Source organism: Rhamphochromis sp. 'chilingali' (assembly GCF_963969265.1).
Source record: "Rhamphochromis sp. 'chilingali' genome assembly, chromosome: 20".
NCBI classification, from domain to species: Eukaryota; Metazoa; Chordata; class Actinopteri; order Cichliformes; family Cichlidae; genus Rhamphochromis; species Rhamphochromis sp. 'chilingali'.
In genome coordinates, this window is record NC_137947.1 from 6,387,887 (window position 1) to 6,413,107 (window position 25,221).

Consider the following 25,221-nt stretch of genomic DNA (forward strand, 5'->3'; position numbering starts at 1 on the left):
TTACTGTGTATGCATTATACATGTTTCACTGTAAAGCCTGTTGGGATTGAGGCATTTCTTACCTGCTTTAGAACTGTGTACCCTCTGCTATGCAATCCCTTACCTAAAAATGTAATGTTACCATCAACAGGATTTACTGTAGTTCAAGCTTGGACCAAAGTAAAGACACTTTTAACACCATAGCCACAGAAGTTTGCTTTCAACTTTACATTAAATATTTCCTTAGACCAACTTGCCATCTATGGCACGTTGGGTCTCGGTTTTTTCTGGTCTCTGAAGGGTTTCTGTGCGCTTTTATCTTAAAAGAGAGAGAGAGGGAGTGCAGGAGGATATAAGAAATGAGAGGACATTGGAAATTGCTTTATTACTTTTCACCCAAGCTCAGTGCCAGACTTGGAGGTGAGGTGAAATCATTAACAGGAGGCCATTATGCTGCCAAGAGAATATCCCTAAGGCAGACCAGCACAGTTATTCACTACTGTGTGATTTAGAAATACATCAGGAAAGAGTGTCTTACATTTCAGTGTTTGAGGGAATCTATTAAAGATAACCAAGTGGCACAGAGAAACCACCGTTACCTGGGTGATAAAAATCATGTGAGTAAAGAGAAAATATGTATTTTTGGAACCTCAGACTTTAAACACTTGGAACAGGAAAAAGGGGCCACACATGTGCCCCTCTGTGCTGCCTGCCAGCTGGAAAGCAAAGCTCCAGAAGTCACTGATCCTGCACAAGTCCTGCCCTGCATCCTCGTTGAAATGCATAAAACTGTTTGGTCTTCAAAGCACAGCACAATCTATATTTCCTGACTGCTATCATTACTTGCATCCCATTAAACGGCATGTTATTCTCCATTGTGTGCCCCTTTTCCAGATAAACTCCACTTGGCATCTTCACTCCTCCAGCAGCCATGGCTCTCTCTGTATCTGGAGGAACCGTGTTCACTGTACTCCTCATTAGCAGGTAAGAAAGGACAACCACTGGGATCTACAGCCGCAAAGTCATCAGCCATGTCAGATTCTAATTTCTAACAACACCAAAGCTTTGTAGTCAATGAGCTCAGGAGGAGATACTTAGTCGCATCATTTTTGTGTAAACCATCAATACTCAATAACAACTCTTCATGCATCAGGCAAAAAGCATTGAAACTCCATGCCTACACTGATGACACTGCTGAGCAGAATCGATGAGGCAGCATCCAGCACCACATGGATGCAATTGGTGTTAAAATCCCTGCAGAGGTCGTATGGTGAGAATGATGGGATGCTTTGGTGCACATTTGTATGCTGTTGGGAACCAAAGCCTCTGCTCTTCTTGCAGTTTATTCTCAAACTATAGAGTGCACTATGCACATTCTAGATAAGACAAACCCTCTGGCTCATACTGAAAACAGCTTTAAGATATGCTCTGTATAGTGCAGCACTTCTTTTCACAAAAAGCTATGGGATTTTTGTGTTGTGGCAGGTTCCTGCCACCTAAGGGCCTCATTTATTAAACACTTCTAAAATATACATTTATATTAAAAATATAAGTCTGCTCAAAAGTCATAAATGGTGCACACAAAAGAAAATAAATCAGCTTTATACTATAAGAACACGAAGGCACTTTTCACTTTAGAAATCCCAGTATACCTGGAAGTGAAGTCCAGCTTTCTACATAACCTATCTAACCATAAAGAGCCAATGACAAGCCTATGTCATAGACTGTATATAAAAGATTTTTTTTTTTTTTTTTGATTTTGATTTTATTGACTTGACTATGCTGAAATCACTGACTGGATTTGGATCGTTAGCATACTATGTTTATTTATTTGTGTATTTGTAAGAGTAGTCAAAGTGCTAAGTTATAAGCTAATGCTAGTGTAAGCTAATGCTAGCAAACAAACTTCTTTTTAATAAGGTACTATGAGCTCTGCACATGCACATACAGATACCTGCTAATTCATTTCAAGTAACACACTAGAACAATAGTAGAATTTCACTCACCAAAATGATCCAACATCATCAGAACGCAGGTTGAGAGGTCCAGTTCAATAACTCAACAGAAGTGAGGCCTAGCAGACAGCTGCTGGCTACATGTCAGTCTCCACCCTGTTTTTATGAAGAGGGAAATTACCAACTGATACTAAAATAACTCTTCCAGGTTGTAAATATGTCGGTTTAGTGGTGTGCAGATCGGATTCTTCTGCCTGTCATAGTGGTACAAAATACGGCTGTATAAATGGCTCGCTCACTCGTGGAGTCATGTGTGGAGCTATTTCAGCTCCACAAACAGCCAAGACATGGTTTGCAAGGCCACAAATCTTGTGAAAAACAAACAAAAGTCAATTATAACACAGAATTTGGTGATGACTTGAGGAGAGGGACAGGTACTGCTAGGGTGAGATTAGCATACACTATGGTGATGCACACTACTTTTTAGTATGATTTTCCAAACACATTAAGTTTTTCTACAAAGTATCGGTATCGGATCAGTATTGCTGATTCAAAGCTGAAATGTACTTGGTATTGGATGAGAAAAGAAATCAGTGGTATCACACATCACTAGTTTCTTAGTTTAAGTTTGGCCTTTTAAGATGGCATTTCCACAGTGGCTTCATTTTAAGCCTTGGTGGGTGCCGGCTGATATGCGCAGAAATGAGCTTATCAATGGTTCTTATAATCATTACTTTTTCTGGCAGTATCTGCGCATTAATCATGCAGCGTTATGCACAGTTGGCATCGCAACATTTACACATTCACAGCAATGAGGCTGATTGATTCACAATTTGACCGAATGATCTCTATAGTTAATGGTAGCCTGCTGGAATCTGCAAGTAAAAGTCTTGAGAGACTCTCAGAATAAGAATAAGCCCGTTCGGTTTACATGAAAAGGAGGAACCTATATTCATCTATACACTTCGATATTGATACAGTCGATGTCAAAGAAAGAGTTTCTTGAATCCACTTCGCTCATCCTGCATTTCAACAGCTGGACTGTGGACCCCCTCTACTCTCCTCTCTGGGGGTTGTGAATGGGATGGTGAGACACCACTGGAAACTGGAAACTGTGCTACTGTTGGCTTAAGACAAAAAGAATAGGAAAGAGTGAAGACGTGTTAGGAGGCAGCGGGAGAAAAGGAAAAGCAGATGTGGAAATGAGAGTAGTGATTTTTAATGTAGTATAGTAGTAATATAACTGGTAAACGGAGAGAGGAGGCTGGTATTATGGCAAAAAGGAAAGTAGAAATAATGTGTGCAGGGGATGTGGAAAAGGAAGCAAGGCCAGGAGCACTCGAGGTGGATCGAAGCTGTTCTACCATGGTGTAGATAAAAAGAGAAATGGAGTAGGAGGGATCTTGCAGAAAGAGTATATAAACAGTGTTGTGGAGGTGGAGAGTGTCAGACAGGATCACGAGTTTGAAGCTGGAAATCGAAGGGGTGATGTTAAATGTTGGCAGTATGTATGCCCAACAGGTTGGATGTCAGTTAGAAGAGAAAGAGGAATTTTGGAGGAAGTTAGGTGAAGTGTAGAGAGTGTCCCCAGGGGGGAAAGAGTGGCAATTGGAGGTGATTTCAATGGACATGTAGGTGAAAGGAACAGAGGTGACGATGACTGAGCGGCAGTATGGCTTCATGCCAGAGAATGAGCGCTACAGATGTGATCTTTGTTTTGAAAATGTTGATGGAGAAGTACAGGGGAGGTCAGGAGGAGCTTCAATGTATATGATAGGGTGCCAAAAGAGGATCTGTGATCATGTATATATGAGTCAGGAGTGGCTGAGAAGTATATGAGGTTGGCGTAGGACATGTATGATGACAGTGATGAGGTGTGCAGTACCAGTGACAGATGGCTTTAAGGTGGGGCTGGGATTACATCAGGGATCAGCTTTGAGCATCTTCTTGTTTGCAGTGGTGATGGACAGGCTGGCAGATGAGGTCTGGCAGGAGTCTCTAAGGACTAAGGTGTAAGCAGATGATGTGATCTGTAATGCAAGTAGGGAGCAGGTGGGAGAAAGCCTGGAGAGGTGGAGGTATGCAGTGGAAAGAATAATGAAAATCAGAATGCATGCGAGGCAGGTGGAAAAGGAAACGTAGAAGCAGAAATATTGAAGGTTAATGAGTTTAAATAACTGGGGTTAACCATCCAGAGCAGTGTTGTTGGACATGAGAGGTGAAGAAAAGTGTGCAGGGTGGAGCGGGTGGAAACAAGTGTCAGGGGTGATTTGTGACAGAAGGATAGTGGCAAGAGTGAAATGGATTTAGATGAAGGATGGTAGTAAGTCCTGCTATGATGGTTTGTAGATAGTGGCACTGACAAAAACACAGGAGGCAGAACTGAAGGTGGCAGAGGTGAAGGGAGGAAGAAAGTGACAAGATGTTTTACCAGGAGTGACTAAAATGGACAGGATTAGAAATGAGTATATCAGAGGGGCAGCTCAGGTTGAGCAGCTTGGAGACAAAGTTGGAGCCCTGAGATGGTTTGGACATGTGCAGAGGAGGGATAGTGCATATATTGGACACAGGATGCTGAAGAGGAAGGCCTCAGAGATGATTCACTGATGTAAAGAGGATGCTAGGGATAAGGTGAGATGGAGCAAGGTGATCAGCTCTGAAGACCCTTAAAGGGAGCAGAAATTCAACAGGTGGGACAACCCTAAGTACAGTTGCAGTGGCTCAGTGTGGGGAAAAGAATCCCAACTCCAAAATTCCTAGCGTGAGCTCCAGTAGACTTTATAGTGTACAGGCTGTGATCAGCTGACCTGCTGCTCTTTGTGGATTTACAAAACTTAATGAACAACATGTCAACAATTTCACAAGCTGTCTTGGCTGGCTTCCATTTCCTACACTAGTAGTATACTGTATATTGTCTCATACTAGAACTACAGCTGGTATAAAGGTTGAATTCAGTGAATTAATCTATCCGTAAGTACTAAAGCCACTATGCACCAGTCCGACGCAGTGCTTTATTATATATTCGTCACAGTACAGCAATCTAATCTCTTTATTCCATCCAACTACTGTATATTTTCTTGGAACATTTAAATAACACAATTATTAAATAATTATTAAATAATATTAAATAACACACTGGAAATACAGCAGCTGGATCTTAGACTAACAACACACTGTGCGACAAACTGCACTCAAACAGTCTGTGTGTTTGTGTTTGCTGATAGAAACGCTACATTTGAAATTACCTGATGGTTAAAAAAACTTCCTTTATGCTCACACCTCTTCTGTAGTGCTAGCTAAATGCTAAATGGCCTGTATTTGTATAGCGCTTTACTTAGTCCCTAAGGACCCCAAAGCGCTTTACATATTCAGTCATCCACACATTCACACACTGGTGATGGCAAGCTACATTGTAGCCACAGCCACCTTGGGGCATACTGACAGAGGCGAGGCTGCTGGACACTGGTGCCACCGGACCCTCTGACCACCACCAGTAGGGAACGGGTTAAGTGTCTTGCCCAAGGACACAACGACCAAGACTGTCGGAGCCGGGGCTCGAACCGGCAACCTTACGATTACAAGATGAACTGCCGACTCTTGAGCCACGATCGCCAAGTACTGAAGCAACAACTTACAGACACCTGCACTCGTTCCTGCTTACTTTAACCGCTGAGTACTATAAATGATACAGATGAGTCAGAAGTAATAAGCCTGTATTAAAAATGTGAGGGGTAGAAAGTGCAGATATTTATGGAGTAATATATGGAGTAAAAGTAAAAAGTTGTCAGAAAAATAAATACTCAAGTAAAGTCCAGATACCTGAAAATTCTACTTTAGTACAGTAACAAAGTGTTTTTACTCACTTTCAGATCAGGTTTTATTTATTTTTTACGTTAACATAGCTAAACAAAGACAGTGACCATGTAAAATTAATGTGGTATCATGGCCACTGTGAACATGTAAACATGTGAACCAAAGTACAGTCTCAACTTGGCTAACACTGAGTATACCAGAAGAAGGCAGCTGCTGTAGCCTGACCTCTAGTGCAGAGCTTTGATGTTGAAACACACTATAAAAAGAGTCAGCCATCACTGACACCCATCCGAAACAATGAGAACGAGCTTAGCAAGCAGCTTTGTCCTGCTTTGGCTTGTGTTTGTGTTTGCAGAGGTGTTTCAGTGGAACAATGTGCATCCCAAAATGAAACGATGGGCTGAAATTTCAGGCGTTTGATTTGTGTTTTGCAGCATTGTGTTTGCAAGGCATATATGTAGGCCAGTCGGCTCAGAGTACCAAAATGACGAACGATTCTTGTGTGTTAGTGTGGCTCTTGCTTTTAGAGGGAAAGTGCTGTGGGTCTGTTAGGTTGTTGCAGTTCCATCTCTTCTTTTTGATCATTTGGCAGACCTTTGCATTACTCGAGTGACAAATCCAACCTCTTTTTTTGTTTTTAACTGCATTCATCTTGTGCTTCAGAGGCAAAGTTGTGTGAGTAATTTAACGATGAATAAAATTAATTTTGTTAAGAAAAGTACAAAATAAATACATCAGATAATATAAATTTACTTGATTATTATTTATTATTAAAACAATCAAAGATGTTCGCATGTCAGCTTATCTGCTAGCAATGGGTGCTTATGGGTGGGATGGTATGCCGATCAACTGATTGTCTCGTTGTCGCAAAAACCTGATCCAACTTTCAGGATCTAAACAAGATCCAGTCCAAATTTTAGATTGATGTTTTCCTAGTATGGACAACATGGAAGCTCAGCGTCCCATCAGCAAATCCTTTTAGTGCTCAGCTCTCACGCTTTAATAGACAAAGCAAAACCTCTTAAGACCCACAACTGACGGCAAACCTTTATTACAGGTAACAAGCTGAAGCAGTTTGAGTCATGTAGGTCACACCGTCAGTTGGAATGATCTGTTTAGAGTCTGGAACATTTGGTGTTTTGCTTGTTGTTGAGGATGTGGTACACCACCAATGTAGCTGAGCCATAAGAGACATGCTTATTAATGCTTTACTGTCAGTCATGCCTCCTTTCATGTCCGTGTGGCACTTGGTGAAAATCCCGGCAGCACTGGAGCATCGTTTTTCTCCTGAAGTAAAAAGAACAAAAGGAGGAATTGAAGAGGAGAGACTGAAGATCACAGCTGATCACAGCTGAGTAGAAATAAATACAGTCATCTGTAGCTTTGTTTGGCAAATTTACTGACTGTTAGTTAACTGTTGCAATGCTGCAGACAGCATATACATATGTAGAAGATGATCAGCATGCTACGTATAACATAGCCACCCCAGTTGAGAACAATTGTTTTCTTTTAAATTGCAGTTATTAGAGGGCTTAAGTTAAGTTAAGCACAAGAAACAAAACATTATCTTTTTAAGTTAAGCTTCTGAAGTGGTTTACCCAACAGAATGCCAAGCTCTTTAACTGAAACGAGTTTTTAAATGCAGAAATCTAGATTTTGTTGTTATCAACAAATTTTTAAATTACCTGTTTTAAAAAACACCCTAGGAAAAACTGTAAAGCTAATCATGATGTTTTGATTAAGATGTCAAATTACAGTGATAGTTTTAGTGGTTGAGGTTGATTCATTTTTGTCTTCTCAGGCAAACCTGAGAGCTTAAAATGGTATGAGCACAATGGTATAAAACAAGTGTTCATTTCGTTATATAATGAATGAAAAAACTATAATTCTTAGTTTTAAACAGATTTTAAGACAGATTTCTGACTTCTTGTTTTGTTTATAAGTAAAATACATAAAATTGTTAACCACTGTAAATAACAATGGGCGAAGCGTGACGTGCATAGAATAGTCAGGTCAGCTATGACTGAGCAGTTGCTATTCATGTGGAAGGGTTTAGTCTAATAAGGACTGCAATCCACGGTAAAGCCAGTCCTTTATTCGATGAAGCAGCTTTAGATTAAAGGTTATATTTTTGATTTTGTAACCAGACGTAAATGTATTCCTCTGCAAGTCATTCAGCAACCCACATGTGCAAACACGAGCTCCAGCATCAAAGCGGCCAGGCTTGATTTCTCATTTAATCTGTTTCAATAGAGGCTTAATAATTTAAAGTAGCACCATAATACTGCATATAGGCACCAATGGTTTCTGTGCAATGGTTACAGAAAGGATGGCTAGAATTTTACTGAAACCTATTACAAGCAGATTAAAGGCTTACACTATGCTTTTCTTGATTTAACTGGAGAGACATGACTTACTCCTGTATAGAAATCCATTCTATGTCAGCTTTATTGATTATTACTTGAGAGATTAGTGTGTCCCTATGCTTGGATAATTACAGCACTGGACTGTCTCAAGGAAGACGCCACAAAAAGATACAGTGGTGAAGAAGTAATTGGCTTAAAGGAACATTGTATCATATATTTTGTTTTTCATTCACTGGAGAAACAAAGTATCATCCATTGAAAGGACTATATCATGTCTACTGTAAGAGGAGCTTTTGAGGTTGTGGATTAGAAGAAAAGAGAATTGCAAAGGTAGGACTTGAGATTATCTCAGATCCAGGGACTGGACCTCAACAAGTGGGAAGAGTGATCTGTAGCTGTGCTGCCTCTGACAAGTTGATGCTCGAGGCTGCTCACTGATGTCACTTCATTGATGTCAAGAGTTACCAAAATATAACACCACTGATGTTTCAGAGCTGATGCCACGGCCGATTAGAGCTTGACTGAAAGACAACAAACACATATGGGCAGACCTTAGCTTTTATACCAAGTGTCTTAAAACTACAAGCAGAATGCTTAAACCTGAGCTGTTTCCTTGTTTTGTAATCAAAGAATTGGTAAAAGCAGAATCTGTTTGCAATTAGTGCAAACATTTCTTGTCCACAAATAAAAGGTGGCAGGTTTTCAAATAATAGGCTCATTTGTTAAATGGTGAGATTGCATGGCTTTGAAATATGCTCACTGATGTGAATTCTTTGCTCTATTTCAACTATGTAAGTAAGGGTGTACTCACACTAGGTAATCTGTACCACGCCTGAGCACATTTGACCCCCAAGGGCCATTCGCTTTTACTAGTGCGATCTCAGCGTACCGTACAGTTAGGAAAAGCTTGTCTACTTGGACAGGCCAGCCCAGGCGTGGTGGTTCAGTTGTACTCGAGCGTAGTACACAGTGTGTGACAGATAACCATGCCCAAGCAAGGAGCTCATGCACTTCCTCGACAGCTGCCTACAAGAAAATCACTGTGTTAAGTAATTAACAAATCTATAAAGCATGTGAGAGGACAGCATGTTGCCGTTTCCAAAAGTGGCCCTATTTAAGCAACAAAATTCATAAAATGAACCCCATTGTGCCCTCCAGAGAGCTTTTCAGAAGTAAGTGTGTGTGTGTGTGTGTGTGTGTGTGTGTGTGTGTGTGTGTGTGTGTGTGTGTGTGTGTGTGTGTGTGTGTGCGTGACAGTGAGAGAGAGGAGTTGAAACCCTGAGACAAACTGAAGCATATTCAGGACTGGATCGTTAAGCACAGCGTTAGTGCAGGTCAGCAGGGAAGTGGAGAGGAGGGACAGTCATGGCAACTATTATTTTTGTGTGTGTGCATGTATATGTGTGTGTGTGTATGTGTGTGTGTGTGTGTGTGTGTTTGAGAGGGAGACAAAGAGGGGGAGAAACAGATTAACAAAGAAGGTGCTAACAGAGAATATACAGGGAATATTAAAAAAAACTCAGCTTCCTCTGAGTTAACTAATGAGGCTATTGAGTTCCACAAATATCACAAAATCCACTTTTCCTTTTCTTTTTTTAATAACAACAGCTGTTAGTAATTGTCTTGCCATGCAGAAGATGTTCTTTGAAATCCGTCATTTATCATTTTCTGCAGAAAAGCTGAACTTTAAACCAGTCTCTAAGTTTAACTATAGGTCCTCTATCTTAAACAAGATATTCTCTCTGTGCCATTTCCATTTTCAGAGTGCTTTGTCATAAGCTGTTTTCATATACTCACTACAACCCTTAACTCAGATATCAGCAGAGTGGCTGCATATGAGAATGCAACTATGTCAGGTGTTTCAGTCACACCTGACACTAAACTGACTTTAACCTACCTAGTACAAAGGGCTGATGTCCGTTTGGGCTCATGTGAGACCTGAGCAGGTAACTTTGTGGATGATTCACGTATCCTACCTTCTTCATGCTATATACCTCTCGCCTAAACCAGAGTATTTCCAGGGATGAGAACAGGACAGTTTCCTGTGCTACGTGTGACAAAGGGCAGCTTTAAAAACAACACCTGATCTTTATTGTTCCAACATTATTCCAGAGCTAATATGCGAAACGGCAGACACCATCAGTACTGTTTTCTACTTCCTTTCATACATTTTGCTAATTTTTGCTTTTTAAAAAAAAAAAAAATTATCACTTCAGGCTCAAGAATACTGTTTAAACCCCTCAGCAGCACATATGTACTTGCCTGCACTGTAGCAGACATCGGGGAGTGATGTACAAAAATTAATGAAACCACCTCTACTATGACTAAGGATATGAAAAGCTGCTTTGTGCTTTTGGTTGTTTCTACCACTGGTGCTTTCTCCAAGAAACAAAAATGTTTTGATGAGCGATTTCAACTCTGCTCAGAATATTAATGCTACGCTGTGTGTTTTATTTTAGTTAATATATCCTCCTGGTAAAGCTCCAGATTCATTTAAAAGATGCAGTATGATGAAGTTTAATAAAATTGCTGTGGTGGTTCTCTCGTGCATATAGAAAATCCAAATCGCCAGAGAGGCTTTTAACTGTAAATCATTAAACTCCATACATTTAGTTAGATCACTTATACCTGCCAGAAGCAACGATCTCTTTGCACAAATGACCCCTATACAATGTTTAGTGGACATAATTGGTGGCAACGCACAACCACAACAATTTAAAACATTAAAATGTCAAAATAGATATACACTGAATAGCCAATGGCCACCAGGCACATCTGTTTAACTACTCATTAAGCTAAATATCTGATGAGCCAGGTACATGGCAGCAGCTCGGTGTATTTATGTGTGTGGACATGGTCAAGGTGACCTGCTGAAGTTCAACCTTAGCATTAAAATGGGGGAGATATGATTTAAGTGACTTTGAACATGGTATGGTTGTTGGTCCCAAACAGTCTGGTCTGAGTATTTCAGAAACTGCTGATCTGCTTAGATTTTCGTGCATAACCCTCTCCAGGCTTCATGGACAATGGCTCAAAAGTGAGAAAATATCCAGTGAGCTGCAACTTTCTGGGTGAAAATGATGCCACAGATCAGAGAACAATGGTCAGACTGCTTCATGCTAATAGAAAGGCTACAGTTAGAACAGGTTCACCAAAATTGGACATGAGAAGACTGGAAAAAAAACTTTACCTGGTCTGATTTCTGCTGCAACACTGGATGATCAGAATTTAGCATAAAGAACACAAAAGCATGAATCCAAACTGCCCTGTATCAGTGGCTCAGGTTTTTGATGGTTCATTTGTTTTGGCATATTTTGGGTTCCTTTGTACCAACTGAACATATTTGAAACACTGCAGATGCCTGAGTATTGTTGGTGACTATAACCATTCCCTTTTGGCCATCTTGTGATGACTGCTTCTAACGGGATAAAATATTGCATGTGTCTATAGGGAAAATAACATATTATCTAAAGTTTCTAAAAGTTGAAAAGTTACTGCATTTTCCAAGAGTCTATCGCATAAAAGAAGCATATTCCCTGCCTTGAGAGGGATAGTACTCTAGCTGATAGCTTATCCCATCGCACAACAGCTCGAAACTGAAGATCACAGAGGTTTTTTTTGGATCTCCCTCACCAACAAAATTTCTCCTCCTTTTTAAAAGCCTTTTGAAAATTGAATGCTTTTGTGGGTGTCTCATACAAAATAGGTTTATAGGTCTTATTTTCTGATGATCCTAGGATAACATTGAGAAGTAGCAATGTAATTGAATCATTTGAGGGCTCAGAAGGTTCAAAAGATTTTTCTGGGTTTTTACAAGCTGGCAGAAGAACACATTACTCATAAAATATAACAAAATAATCAATTATTCACCAGCAACACTAAAAAAAATCAAATAAATATTGAGTAAATATTAATGTAATAAATACTTTAAAAACCACCCTTTAAACTAGTGTTGCATATTTTGTGAAAGCTAAAATGCAGACACAGAGTACACTCAGTATTTACCACAGTGTTGCTGCCTCCATGTGAATTAGGAAGGCAAGAGATCGCCTGATGGTCAGATATAGTTGATTAACTGATCATCAGCAAATGTGAACACCAGTGAGAAAAACTGAACAAGTATGGCTTGTTTGGAATGGCCTCTTCTCTCTAAAAAGAACATGGCAGCACCACTTAGGTTTAGCCAGTTGCATCTGCACAAACTCTAAGACATCTGGAACAATTTCCTTTGGACAGATGAGACTGCAGTGGAGATGTTTGGCCATAATGCATAGCACCACATCTAACCATATAGAGCATAGCATTACAAACACCTAATACCAATTGTCAAACACGGTGGTGGAAGGGTGATGATTTCGGCTTGTTTTGCAGCAACAGGGCCTGGTCACTTTGCTGAGTCGACCATCAACTCCTTTGTATCCCAAAGTATTTTAGAGTTAAATGTGAGGCCATCTCTCCAACAGCTTGGGACAAAACTGGGTGATGCAGCAGGACAGTGATCCTAAGCACAGCAGCAAATCTACAACAGAACCACTTAAAATGAAAAATGACCCATACGAAGTTCAAACTTCAGTGCACTTGAAATGTTGGGGGCCCTAGAAGAGCTGTGCATAACAAATGCCAGCCAATATCAGTGAATGAATGAGTGGGCCAAAATTCCTGTGAGAGACTGATAATCATACAGAAAATAATTACTCTGATCTACTTCAAAGTTATTGTTGATTAAAGTGGGTCTACATGATACCGGTTGGGATTCACGTGCTGCTTTTGCATTCTGCCTTAGATTTTGTTAAGTAAATAATGACACAGGGCAATATGTCTTTAACGACTGTGAGAAAACACCCAGGAACTGTCAGCTATAGATAGGGACTTTACTTTTTTGGTTTTATGCTCCTGAGAAAGCAGTCCAAAATGAACAATAAAAAAAAAAAGAAAAAGATTTGAATGTGATGTTTAAAAATGAATTATAAAGTCAGTCTGCAGCTTCCACTGAATTTTTGCAGTATTAGTGGGGACTTTCTAGTTTTTCAGCATATTCTTATATCCTAATTTCACAAACAATTTTCATTAGCCGAAATATCTAAAACGAACTGTGTAATAACTGCCTAGCACTAATCACCGAACACACAAAGTTAGCATCGAACTACTGTACATAATAGAGCATTTAGCTGCTTAAGAGCCAGATATTTCCCTTGGGTGTTGGCAGAGGACGATATTAAAGCGAAAACAATCCTTTTGCCTTCAAAAAGTCTTTAGAAATGTGACCGCAAATGAATGCCACTCTTTGTTATTCACTGTAATTATTATTATTTAGCTTTGAAACAAATTGCAATTGGTTTATGCTCACAACAAAAATCAATTATAAATAAATCTTAAAATAATTTAGTGAGAGAAATACAGCGGCTATATTTTCTGAACTGCAGAGGGTGAGCTGCCCTTGATGGAAAAGAAACTGCTCCAGCGTGCGGTGGAATAGCCAGCACAGGGTTGAATATTCATTTTTTTCTGGGTGTTTTAATGAATGATCTGCAGGGTCTTTGAGTGCATTTAGAATCCTTAATATTGTTGCTGCTCTCTAGAAACTAACATAAATGGTATTGTTCAGTTTTTTATCAAAATTTGTTGAGCTTCTTTTTGTTTATTTGTTTATTTGTTTGTTTGTTTGTTTTTTACCAGCGTAGAGATCTTGACAGGGTCACTGTGATATTGATTTCTAGGATGCCTTTGCCTCCCTTCTTCCCCTAATAATTATATTGTTAGTGTTAATACTGTTAACATTTAGCATACAATGTATGTTTGAAGTCTGGCTCAACAGTGGTGCTATGGCTCTCTGCCCCATCCTGCATGAATCCTCAGCAAATCCCATACTAATTCATTTTATGGTTATAGTAAGTTGGAAATAAGTTGGTTCTCAGGCCAGGCAACAGACGCAATCTCTCCTCCCCAATAGGACATGCATGGAGCAACTTTCCCAGGAGGCACCTTGGAGGAATCGTATGTCCAAGCCATCTCAACTGGCCCCTTTCAATGTGGAAGAGTAAACTCATTTCTGCCGATTTTAACTGCACTCTCATTATTCAATCATTACCCAGAGTTTATGACCATAGCTGAGGTGGGTACAGACTGATCCGTAAACTGGCAGCTTTGCTTTTATGCTCTGCTCTTTTCACCACAGCAAGTTAGTACAGAATCTGCAGCATTGCTGACGCTGAGGTTGACTGAAAGTTTTGCTCCATGGCCTCCCCAAACTCCTCCTACACCCTACTTTTTTGCTGCAGCAACTACCAGAGCAACACTCCTGGCCTGGCAGTATCTGGTCATCTCTGGAGTCCTACAGGCTAACCAAGCCCAGTATAACTGTTCAGCACGATGGATCCCTTCACCTCGGATGTCCACTCAGTGTTTTGGGAATCATCACCATGACAGGCACCAACCACCTTGGAGCCACAGCTTGGTTCAGCTGCCTCAAGGATGGAGATGTGGAACATTGTCCATTCGAATTTGATGTCACCAGCCTCTATTGTATTCTTTCGAAGTTCTGCATGTTCTCACAGACGTTCAATTCAATTCAATTTTATTTATATAGCGCCAAATCACGACAAAAGTCACCTCAAGGTGCTTTATATTGTACAGTAGTGTTGAAATCTCCCAATTCTTTGAATCTTTGGGCTGAAGGAAGGACAATACTCGGTGTATAAATGCTCAATCAACAATCATTTATTTCCATACAATTCAACAATAAGAGCATTACAACGTCCGGACGGGAGAGATGCTACCAGAGGGTCAGGCACATGTCTCAAAATGGTGACGGGTTGCTCAGCTTTTTATAGTCTCTAGTGGCCCCCAGCTAGTCGTAAAAGCCAAAACATCACATTTTTTCTCTGTTACAGCGCCTAAGTTATGACCTCGGCAGTTGTTTCTCTGCTTTCTGTAAGGTGGGGGTGTGGAATGTGGTCTATCTATCCCTTTAGACACAGAGTCTCCTGCTTACAACCTTCTCTTCATGATTCAACAATTAAGCATGTCAAGAAAACAGTGTAACACATTCCCAGCAGATCAAGGATACAGAGTGATGCACATTTATCTAATGAACTAATATGTGAATATGTTCTGTTAACTCAAAAGTATAATGAGAACTAAACTACATACAGCTCACACACTCTATATTAAAGGGTATAATGTGATCTACAGCAGTATTCTAATTCAACTACTTTGATTACATATATAAGGTAACATATAATAACAGAATAATCTAATAGTAGATACAGAGAAAAACCCAACAATCATATGACCCCCTATGAGCAAGCACTTTGGTAACAGTGGGAAGGAAAAACTCCCTTTTAACAGGAAGAAACCTCCGGCAGAACCAGGCTCAGGGAGGGGCGGGGCCACCTGCTGCGACCGGTTGGGGTGAGAGAAGGAAGACAGGATAAAGACATGCTGTGGAAGAGAGACAGAGATCAATAACAAGTGTGATTCAATGGAGAGAGGTCTATTAAAACATAGTGAGTGAGAAAGGTGACTGGAAAGGAGAATCCCCGGCAGCCTACATCTATTGCAGCATAACTAAGGGAGGATTCAGGGTCACCTGGTCCAGCCCTAACTATATGCTTTAGCAAAAAGGAAAGTTTTAAGCCTAATCTTAAAAGTAGAGATAGCGTCTGTCTCCCGAATCCAAACTGGAAGCTGGTTCCACAGAAGAGGGGCCTGAAAACTGAAGGCTCTCCCTCTCTTTCTACTTTTAAATACCCTAGGAACAACAAGTAGTTCTGCAGAGCGAGAGCGAAGTGCTCTAATAGGGTGATATGGTACAAGGTCATTAAGATAAGATGGGGCCTGATTATTTAAGACCTTGTATGTGAGGAGCAGGATTTTGAATTCAATTCTGGACTTAACAGGACGCCAATGAAGGGAAGCCAAAACAGGAGAAATATGCTCTCTCTTTCTAGTCCCTGTCAGGACTCTTGCTGCAGCATTTTGGATTAACTGAAGGCTTTTCAGCAAGTTTTTTGGACATCCTGATAATTGCAGTAGTCCAGTCTGGAAGTAATAAATGCATGAACTAGTTTGGCCTCTGCCACACTTCCGGTGAGCCCTCACCATATGCTTGGGTTCAAAAAGCCTGTCCAGCATCCCCTGCCATACTTACACAACCCCTGTTCGCAGCTTGACTTTTAAGCAGCTTTTAATTTGAGAGTTAGCCATTGTGATGGGGGAGATTTAAATAGCTATGTGTGATAGAGCTTCAATTATTTTTCTTTTTGTCTTGATATGAGTAACGTTTTGCTCTGAAATACAATCAAAAACTTAATATACTAAATATACTTTTACTTGTGGTTTATTCTTTCATAGTTTTGATGCCCTACACACAAACAGAAACTCCTATTAGAGAATGATTGATTGATTGATCTGAACATACATTCTTACATTAGATTAATTATTTGCCCTTCTATGAGACTGGATAAAAATATGAACTAGACTTCTCTATCCCTAGTTTGTGCATTGTTAACTGTACAGTGATGTTACTGTTTTACTGCAAAACCACTAATAATATCTTATAAATTTGCATGACTCCCCCTGACTTATATAAGCTGACACTTTTGGTAGGAATTCATTAGCATGCTTATTACTCTCTTTCATCTGGTGTTAAAAAGAAAACACAACTAATTATACTGGTGATAGGATTTTTCAGGATGGTGTAATTTCCCACCTTTTTTCTTTTTTCTTTTTTAAACTCAGTAATGGCGTAACTCTGAAATGTCCAAGAAAATTTTCAGAGAATAATTAAAGACTACCCATGGAGGGAGAAAATGTATCTGTGATTAGTTCCCATAATGAAAATCCAACTCGCTGAATGCAGTCTTGGCAGGATGGTGCCTAAAATTTCTGTCAGCAACACATTTCAGTCCATTTGATCCAATTTAATTTAGCCTCTTAGCAGCAGCAAAGATTTCACATCATTACATTTCACATTCTGCTCGCAGTTCAGCCTTTTGGAAGAATGTCATTTGTCTTCATGGCTAGTAGTTTTAAAAACACCTTTATGAAATTGCGTTTAGTTCAATTCAAAGTTAGTTCAGCTGGCTTTTAAAACTTATAACAGTACATTGTGATGCAAAAAGTACTCTATTTGCACGTACTTTATGTTTCTTGATGTTGTTACCTGCTGATTTCTTAGAGAAACCTATTAATCTTTTTCTCAGTAGGGAAGCTAAAAAATATGTAGAAGCATATGAAACTCTTCCCTTCAACAGATGGTTAATAGATGAAATCAAAAAGACAAGACTGCATATTTGGTTTTCTAATGTAAGTTCAAAACAGACTTTAAAGTGCCTTCTCCCATCTAGTTGACATTTCAAACAGTATGTTCACAGAATGCTCTTCCAAATCGGTAAATACAGAAATCAGAAAGACTTGATACATCATATTTAATTTCGAACCTGCAATCATTTGACTCATCCTCAAGTCATAAGCATACCAAGTAAACACTAATCCTCTGTGTGCATATGCTGCACAATGGCTTCTTCCTGCCTACTATGAAGGGATAATAAAAGCACAGGTAAAGATGTTCCAGGTTTACTTTCTTTCATAGTAAACCTATCAAAACTATGTTCACATACATAAATACTTGCTAAGCTGTTGTGCAGAACTGGAAAGTATTTCCCTTGCTCTTTTTCCTTGCATACGTCAAGCAAGGCACCTGTCATTCAGAAGGTAGAGCAGGTTGTCAACTAACTGGAAGGTTCTTGGTCTGTATTGAGCAAGATGGTGAACCCTGAGTTGCTCTTGATACAGTGTAAGATAGAAAGCACTTAGATATACACAAATGTGCTTGTGTGAATGGGTGAAAAAGGCTTTTAGTATAAAGTTCTTTGAAAAGTGCTTTAGAACAACTAGTTCATTAACCAAGTTGTGAAAAACAGGAAGCTCAGCTTGGTTTCAGTCTGTTGTGCTGTCTCTTGGTTAGAAATCCAGAAATTTATATTCTTGTATTCTAACACAGTGACAATCCAAGAGGGAAAGAAAATGGTGTCAATCCCACAGTTTCATTGAGCAGACAAAGCACTTCTGGTGAGTCACTATGTTGCTAGTATGGTTCTGACCAATCAGAACATGAACACAGGACCTCTGAAGTTGTCTGTGTAGGTTCTTAATCATCCAAGTCATGGTAGTCTAAGGAGCTTGGAAAGAAAGCATCAGGACTTCTTTAAGTTTCTTGAAGAAATTTTATCACTCATCTGAGAAGCTTCTTCAATTCTAAAACCAAATGGTGGAGAGTCACTCTAGTTGGTGAGTGGATGTTAAATACCTGAGACTCCACCATTTCCTTTTGTCTTTTATGTTCTTCAAGCTGGTCTGCAGTAGGGCTGCCACGATTAGTCAACTAGTCCCAATTTCGTCAACTATCGAAATCATCGATGGCTAATTTAATAGTCGACGCGTTGTTTGAAGCTTTGTAAGATCCTGAAAGATGCAGCAATAAGTAGGATTTCGAATAGGATTTGAGAGTGTAATAATGGAGTGAAACAGAAGATGGCAGCAATGCATCTACAAGGACGCCAGCTGCCGTTAGACGCCAAAGAAAAAAAAGGAAGCAGTTTTCGGTATCGTAGCTGTGTCCAAATTCAGGGGGCGCATCTTTCAGAGGCCGCATTTATAGTCCGATTACCTGACAGTGACACGATGAAGGTTGTCCCAATTTGAAGACTGCTCCAAATGCATCCTTCATTTCCCAGAATTTGAAGAATTCAAATGGGTCAGGTGTATCCTTCGTGGCCCAACCTGTCCCAAAATTCGACGTCAATTCCAGTTTCCCACAATCACGGCAGCTACTTAGTTTCAATATCACTCTTATTACTCTTTCTGGATAATGAAATAAACTTTTAAGATATTTTTAGGTGAGAATATAGCTCTGTAAACTTCAAATATCTGCTTGGTTTATGAAGACATCACATATTTGCAAAAGTGCTCTGGTGTTTTCGGAGAGATAAATGGCCTGTATTTGTATAGTGCTTTACTAGTCCCTAAGGACTCCAAAGCGCTTTACACATCCAGTCATCCACCCATTCACCCATTCACACACACATTGGTGATGGCAAGCTACATTGTAGTCACAGCCGCCCTGGGGCGCACTGACAGAGGCGAGGCTGCCGGACACTGGCGCCACCGGGCCCTCTGACCACCACCAGTAGGCAGCAGGTGAAGTGTCTTGCCCAAGGACACAATGACCGAGACTGTCCAAGCCGGGGCTCTAACCGGAAACCTTCCAATCACAGGGCAAACTCCCAACTCTTGAGCCACGATCGCCCACGTTTTCGGAGAGATCTTTTACCCACCAGCCTGATAGCTAACCGGGAGGTTGAGGCTCACTAGAACCGGCGAGAACAGCAAACTCCCGGCACATAGTTTTACTCAGGTTAAACATGATATATAATCAGAATCAGAATACTTTATTGATCCCTAGGGGAAATTATGTAAGTCACTTAGATAACTTAAAAAAGTTATTGTTTGTCTTTTTTCAGTGTTTTATTTGTTCCTGAGTTCCTGGTTTGCCTGAGATTAAAGTTATACTTTTCACACAGCTGAATAAACGTGTGTGATGGTAGATAATTTACTCCAATGTTGTGTTATACATTAGCAAGTGAGGAGCAGACGGCTGAGTTTATTAAACTCCATCGAGACAGCTGGAGACGCAAATCTGAAGGTTAGACTGTCCAGTTTCACAGCCTCGCACTTCCAGCCTTCTCAGTCTTTGAAGGACCCGGTCCACCTAGACAGCTAAGGCCTACGTAGGCCAAAGGATGCGGCCTATGAATTGGGACATAGTAGAAGACTCCTCCAAATGCTTCCTTCTTTTCCCCAGATTTGAAGGATGGGCCGGGTGTATCCTTCCTGGCCCAACCTATCCCAGAATTCATAACAGAAAACTGATTAAACAGAAATTGGAATGTATGTGCTCAGTCTGCAACAACATTTGGGTAGGCGGTAGAGTGATCTATTGAATGCCGGGGCCTAAGGACTTCTTAAAGATAGTGACATTCTATAGCTTCATCTTAGAAGACAGTGTTAGTATTTGCATCAATCAGTATAAATACCACTATCTTGGATCGCCCCCACTGACATGACTGCTGTGGCTACCACATCCAATTCCACCAGTCAAACCTCCGACGGGCCCACTCCTGCTAAACAGGTGAAAATAGACTTAAGAGCGACAGGACTTGAATGTTGCATATAACTTACATGCATGACATATAAAACATTTTTTAAGAAGATACTTTTTCATTTGATTCAATTTCATATGATGGATTATGCAGAAAAATAGAATTGGGCTGAAAGGTCTATTGCTTTATAATGTATTCAGCTATGGTGTATCATGTTTTTAAAAAGTAACTAGGTAATAAAGTAACTAATTAATACTGAAAGTAAGTAATCAGCAAAGTAATTGGATTACGTTCTTGGAGAAGTAATCAGTAATTAGTAACTAATTACTATTTTCAAGTAACTTGACCAAAACTGGTTATTTCGCTATGCAGAAAATGTTCAGGTTGGACTTATGAACATGAGACTAACAGCAAAGCATCAGCGTTCCCTAAAGCTTGGTAGATTTGAGTCACATCAGGCTGTTTAATTACTCAAAAAATTCAAATGAAGACTGAAGTCCACTTCATTCAAATTTTTTAGTTTACTATTTAAATAGCCATGCAGGTAATTACCCCTTTAGGGAAAAACTTTGCTATCGGTAATAAAATATGGGTGATACATTCCTTCTAGGCCACAGCTTGTACGTTAGAAGTAGGAAAAAAAATCCACTGATTAAATACTGGATCATTTTTGACAGTGGTGGTGCTGTAAGCAATTAAATTCTGAATTTAAATATGTCAGAGGGCATTCAAAGGTGATATGGAAAAGTCTGACATGACACGTCTATTGTTGAAAATAAGAGCTTCTTTATATATATATATATATATATATATATATATATATATATATATCTGGACAGAGATCTCCGATGTTATTCCCGGGATCTGCTGGAGCCACTCGCCTAGCTTGGGAGTCACCGCACCTAGTGCTCCGATTACCACGGGGACCACCGTTACCTTCACCCTCCACATCCTCTCGAGCTCTTCTCTGAGCCCTTGGTATTTCTCCAGCTTCTCGTGTTCCTTCTTCCTGATATTGCTGTCATTCGGAACCGCTACATCGATCACTACGGCCGTCTTCTTCTGTTTGTCTACCACCACTATGTCCGGTTGGTTAGCCACCACCATTTTGTCCGTCTGTATCTGGAAGTCCCACAGGATCTTAGCTCGGTCATTCTCCACCACCCTTGGGGGCATCTCCCATTTTGACCTCGGGACTTCTAGGTTATACTCGGCACAGATGTTCCTGTACACTATGCCGGCCACTTGGTTATGGCGTTCCATGTATGCCTTGCCTGCTAGCATCTTGCACCCTGCTGTTATGTGCTGGATTGTCTCTGGGGCATCTTTACACAGCCTGCACCTGGGGTCTTGCCTGGTGTGATAGACCCCAGCCTCTATGGATCTTGTGCTCAGAGCTTGTTCTTGTGCTGCCATGATTAGTGCCTCTGTGCTGTCTTTCAGTCCAGCTTTGTCCAGCCACTGGTAGGATTTCTGGATATCAGCCACCTCCTCTATCTGCCGGTGGTACATACCGTGCAGGGGCCTGTCCTTCCATGATGGTTCCTCGTCTCCCTCCTCTTTCTTGGGTTTCTGCTGCCTGAGGTATTCACTGAGCACTCGGTCAGTTGGGGCCATCTTCCCAATGTATTCTTGGATGTTCCTTGTCTCATCCTGGACTGTGGTGCTGACACTCACCAGTCCCCGGCCCCCTTCCTTCCGCTTAGCGTACAGCCTCAGGGTGCTGGACTTGGGGTGAAACCCTCCATGCATGGTCAGGAGCTTTCTTGTCTTTATGTCAGTGGCTTCTATCTCCTCCTTTGGCCAGCCTATTACCCCAGCAGGGTACCTGATCACGGGCAGGGCGTATGTGTTGATGGCCCGGATCTTGTTCTTACCATTCAGCTGACTCCTCAGGACTTGCCTGACCCTCTGCAGGTACTTGGTGGTTGCAGCCTTTCTAGCGGCCTCTTCATGGTTCCCATTTGCCTGCGGGATCCCCAGGTACTTGTAACTGTCCTGGGAACAGCTAAGATACTGCGCAGGACCCTCAAGCTCCCAGGCCTCTGGTAGAGGACCCGAGCTTGAAGGATAAACCGCCCGCAGGGGCGTGCTGGGTGTTTTGTTATATATACACATATGTATATATATATATATATATATATATATATATATATATATATATATATATTAAATCCTGACTTTGAACATGTTAAAAAATGTTAGGACAGGACTATGTTTGCCACTGTGTTGCATCAGTATTTCTTTTAACAGCACTCTCATGAATATAGGAATTGAGGAGACCTTTAGCTGCAGTTTTGAAAGCATCTTTGCTTCAGAATTTTAGCTGTTTAATAGTTCAGGGTCTACCTTGTCATCTCTTGGTTTTATGATGTGCCAATTAGTGATTAATGACAAATTGGATTATACGCTTGCATGTTTAGTACAGGAATGAGTTTGTTACATTGAAAGCAGAAATATTCAAAAATATTTAGCTAATATAATAATTAATAAATAATAAAAATAATAAATAATAAAATAATTAGCTAAATATTTAGCTTTTTCTCCAGTTGCAATTTTTTTTGTGGTGTTCGAGAATCCACAGTCTATGAGAGATAGCTGTCAGATTTTCAGGCTGCAGTGTGAAGCAAATTTCTTCAGGTAAAATTTGAAATATTGACTGGTTAGAACACAGAACAGTTTTTCTACATCCTCTTAATTTAAGTTTTCATAACAGCTCAGCTGATCACTGTGCCAGACTATATCAGCATCATTTGACAAATCTTATATAGGGTGCTGCAATTTACCCAGCCCACAGCTGCAAATCTGCAAGCTGCTTTCCAACCCACCTGCACCCAGACTCCTCTTTTTCCTTTTATTTTTGAGGTAATTACTGCTAAATCTGTTTTCACTAATGCCGGCTTTGTTCTGCCTGAGGTCTCTCTGCTCTGTGCCTTATGCTTTCACATATGTGTGTTGACGTCCCAGAACAGGCAGATGCTGCAAAGCATAAATGACAACAGATGGAATTAGTCATTTTTTGATGATCTTATTTAAATTATATTATGTACCAAAGATAATGCAGTCACCAAATTATTCAAATTAACACGTTAAAATATAAAATAAACAAATAAATTGAATTTCTTTTTTTTATTTTATATTTTGATGTAGTTCTTAAATTGTTCAATGAAACAGAGTGATAAAGTGATTTACAAGTCATTACATTGTTTTTTGTTGTCTTTTTTTGACAACTTATACAGCACCCCAGGTTTTCAAAAACCTGATTAATATAATTGAATGAGCAAAGGAATTATCTTTTGGAATTAAAAATGTGCTACACGTTGGATCCAAATGCTAGACACAAAGAAAGGATTGTTAAGAGGGGTTAAAATGGGATTTTGTAGGTGGTGGAACGTAGCAGTGCAGCAAAGGGCTGCAAAAAAATTACTTAGAGCTCTAGATGTCTGTGATTCATAATCTAACTTAACAGTGAGCCTGGAAACCATGCTCTGCACCAGTGCAGCACCATGCATTACTGTAAACTTAACAACAAAGATGCAAAGTAATCATTCTAACTAGACTGTTTTGGAATAGTTTTGGAAAACTATTTCTCTCCCTTCTCTTTTTCCATCTACGTGAGTTATTGCACAGTAACATTTTTTTTCGACCAGAAAATCCAGCTAGCTAGTTGCTGAAGTACCACAACTATATTGATTCCGCATGCAGAATCAAAAGAAAAATAAAAGGATACTTCAAGGGTAAAATTGGGAATGTGGGATGACAGCACCTGGAAGCAATACCAAGAAAAATTAACTTGCTTGATTATTTTTTCAATAGCAATCAGATTTAATTAATGCTGGAAGACAGTTTTGTATCGTTCTGGCACACCCTGGTCTTTAGTCATTGCAATTCATGATTAGGGGAGAGGCTGAAGGCAAAGTTGGAGAATCCAGTAGTAACAGAAATAAGGAGGGTTATAGAGGCTGGAGTTGGTGTGGGTGAGGAGTGAGGTAAAAAAAAAAAAACCTACTTCAGGCTGTGGAAGCTTAAAGTGGTTTGCAGGTGGGCATGGAAACACCACAGAGGCAGGTGAGGATCCTGGAGCATGAGAGAGAGGTTAGAAATAACTAACACTAGGACTGGAAAATCAATAGAAGCAATATATGCCTTGAGTTTGTTACCACTGTGGTTTAAGCTAAAATCTGGCAGAGAGTAGATGGAGGATCTGGGCACATATACCCCTCGCAGATGAGTGGGTAAGCTGAGCGGGTAAGCTGAGCAGCTCAGTGGGCTGATTATGGTGTACAAGATGGGCAGAGCTAGGACAAGACTAACGGGACCATAATCACACTGGGAAGAAGAAAACACAAGGATATACTAGGGCGTCTTCCAGGACAGGCTGTGGGATAAGGTCACATGATGACATGATGATGAGCAGATAGCAGAGCTGTGAAGAATATAAAGCCAAAAAACTGACCAAATGTATCATAGAAATGTTGTTTTTTCTTCCAGTAGTTAATACGAAACTTGTAAACTAGATTGTTTCATAGGTTTCCTGTTTTTAAGGTTTGAGGCTACAAAACTATTTAAGGCAGTAAAAAGAGTATACATACATAAGTCATGCACTTAAATAAAGTCACGTGTTTCTGATGTCACATTTTTTTCTGAGATTCATATGACTTCAGTAGGCTTATGAAGACAGTAAGTGTTCTGCATTCGGCACCAGGGAGTTCTTCTATGCTCCCATGTGGAGAGGCTTAGGGAGCTGCCTAGGATAGCATGAAAGACAGAAACAGCTGCTTTTATCCACACAAGGCTGCGACATGAACTCAGGAGGGCTTTTTTTTCTTCTTCGTGCCTCATTGCCTGCCTCTGCATCTCCAAGTCTGTAGTGGCTGAAGGGTCTGAGGAGGCCCAGAAAGTCCCTGATGAGCGAGGGAATAATCTCTGTATATGAAAGCAGCAGCT

General features: G+C 40.2%; 1 protein-coding gene across 1 annotated transcript in view; it reads left to right on the plus strand.

The window, feature by feature from the left end:
- Window positions 1–879: 879 nt before the first annotated feature.
- Window positions 880–25,221, plus strand: part of LOC308388481 (gamma-aminobutyric acid receptor subunit pi) — a gene marked incomplete at its 3' end in the record, with an annotated part of 56,723 nt that continues 32,381 nt past the window's right edge. Inside the window, exon 1 of the mRNA XM_080869234.1 lies at window positions 880–963. Within this exon, the coding sequence (XP_080725360.1) occupies window positions 911–963 (53 nt within the window). The 5' untranslated portion in view covers window positions 880–910. The remainder of the gene's footprint in view (window positions 964–25,221) is intronic.